The sequence below is a fragment of the Biomphalaria glabrata genome, chromosome 1, assembly GCF_947242115.1.
Source record: "Biomphalaria glabrata chromosome 1, xgBioGlab47.1, whole genome shotgun sequence".
NCBI lineage: Eukaryota > Metazoa > Mollusca > Gastropoda > Planorbidae > Biomphalaria > Biomphalaria glabrata.
The window spans coordinates 53950587-53952765 of record NC_074711.1 but is presented as its reverse complement, the minus strand read 5'-3'; the positions used below and the strand labels follow the sequence as shown (position 1 = coordinate 53952765).

General features: G+C 41.5%; 1 protein-coding gene across 1 annotated transcript; it reads right to left on the bottom strand.

Annotated features, from left to right (window-relative positions):
• Positions 1 to 481: 481 nt before the first annotated feature.
• LOC106070052 (uncharacterized) lies at positions 482 to 1492 on the bottom strand. Its single transcript, XM_013229879.2, has one exon. It carries the CDS (start codon positions 1490 to 1492, stop codon positions 482 to 484), a length of 1011 nt encoding a protein of 336 aa, XP_013085333.2.
• Positions 1493 to 2179: the final 687 nt, after the last annotated feature.

Genomic DNA, 2179 nt, shown 5'->3' with positions numbered 1-2179 from the left:
AAAGGAGAGATCATGCACAGATCAGATTGCAGCTAATCATCTTTTACGTCAGTTTCATATAGTTGAACTGGAAATATCCAAAGCTGTAGTGGAGGCAGTGTAATATTTTGATTGTTCTTAGGTATTTAGTAGTAACCTCTTGAAAGATCAAGTCAGGTGAAGTACTTTGCTTTAACAAAATGTGACCTAAAATCTTCTGGGTTGGTCGTGAGGATAGAATCAAGGCGAGTAATTTTGTTTGTCTAAACTTGACAGACATTTTGAGTGTTGTAGACTGATGCCGAAATCAAGATTCCATTCACATCCTTAAAATGTGCTTTATGATTGAATGTTTCTGTTCTGAGATGTGGTTCACACAATGAGTATAGATATTCAAATGGGCCAACTGCTACAGAAAGTTTAGGGTTAAGTTGTCAAACATGTGAGAAACATAACGTTAGGGTTCCTCTTAATGTCCTATTCTCCTTATATGTGGTTCAAACTATTCTGATAAATGGAAGAATTTTCTGCGAAAGGTTTTCCTGAATAAAGAACTATATCTGTAGAAGACAAACAGATGAAAAGTTCCGTTGATTGTGCCAGTGATATAGGAAGTGAAGCCAATAATATTGCCAATAAGGCTATACTTTCCATAGGTCATTTCTTCGGACACTGCAAGTGACAAGTTAAAAACCACCTTAGGGACACTGGTCAGCAGATAGACGGTTGCTACCACGAGCACCATCTTAACGGCTCGCTCTTCTTTTCTGGACAAGGTAGTCGATGATTTGTTTGAGCTCCCCTGGATGTCCTGCGCCGTCTTCATCAGAAATCGCAGTTGGGAGGATCTTCTGAGGCAGACGTGCATGACAACGGCAGAGATAGAAGTGGAGACTTCGCAGGCTAGGGATAGGATGGTCCCGAATGTAATGCCAATGTGTTTGAAGATGATAGCACTGTAAGGTGGCGAACAGCCGTAAAACACGGTGGTATTAGTGCTGCTGTCTAATACGGTGTCTAGGCAAAACGTTGTGTAGACGGGAATGTAGTTTCCGATGACAAAAAACACGATGGCTGCTAGGAAGATAATGGATTTTTTGATGCTGAACATGAGTTTAAATCTGAAAGGAAACGCCACGCAACATGACCTCTCCACGGAAATGAAGACGATAATGCCAACGACGATGTCTGAAAACATCACCCTCATCCAAGTGAATGCTAAATTGGTCATCAAGCTGCCAGTGCCTAGAGGAACCAGAAGAAGAGGTGCGGAGAACACGAAGCCCAGAGAGGCCAAGGCCACCAGGAAATCAGCCAGTGACAAGCAGAAGAGGGTAAAAGTCACGTGCTCTTTCAAGCCTTGGCTGATGAAGGTCAGCTGACTCAAGGCATTGTTTAAGACGCTGACCACGGAGACTATGGGTAGGCAGACCAAGACGAACCCAACCACTAAGCGATAATAGGTTTCAATAGACAGGACTGGAACAGGCATTGTCTCTTCGGTGGCGTTCATGGTTTCCGTGATTTAGTTTCCCTCTGTTACTCTGAACTTAGAAAGCTGGCGACAATGTTTTCCCTGGGATTAGAATTTGATGTTAAGTTGTATTTTTCAAAGCAGCTCCATACATTCTAAACTCTTCAGCATTAGTTAGTGAAAACATCTTTGGTAGCGATCTAATGGTAAACAATAAACAGCGATCTAATGGTAAACAATAAACAGCGATCTAATGGTAAACAATAAACAGCGACCTAACAGTAAACAATATACACCAGGTTACCCAAATGCGTTTTAAAGAAAATTTTAATCGATAATGTCTTTGTTTCCAGGCAACACACCTCCATTTTCCTTACTTGATTCTCTGGGCCAATGTTTCTCTCCATTGTACTTGTTATTTTTAAATAGACTCGCCATTTTTCTTTTTTAACCAACACCCAAACATACACACAAATAGACACACACACACATAAAAAAAAAGAAAGAGGGGCATAGAGAATGAGAGAGAGAGAGACAGGGAGAGAAAGAGAGGTTAATTTGTCCTCTTTCATAGATTCTTGTAATTTTTCAAACATGTCTTTTCGATGTAACTACAAGAATCCCTCTCATTTTGACCCCAGGGTACAAGGATGTCAGAATGAACCCCCCCCCCCCCCCCCGTAATCTCACGTAGTAAAGAACAGTATGGGGGCAGGGGAACTGGAG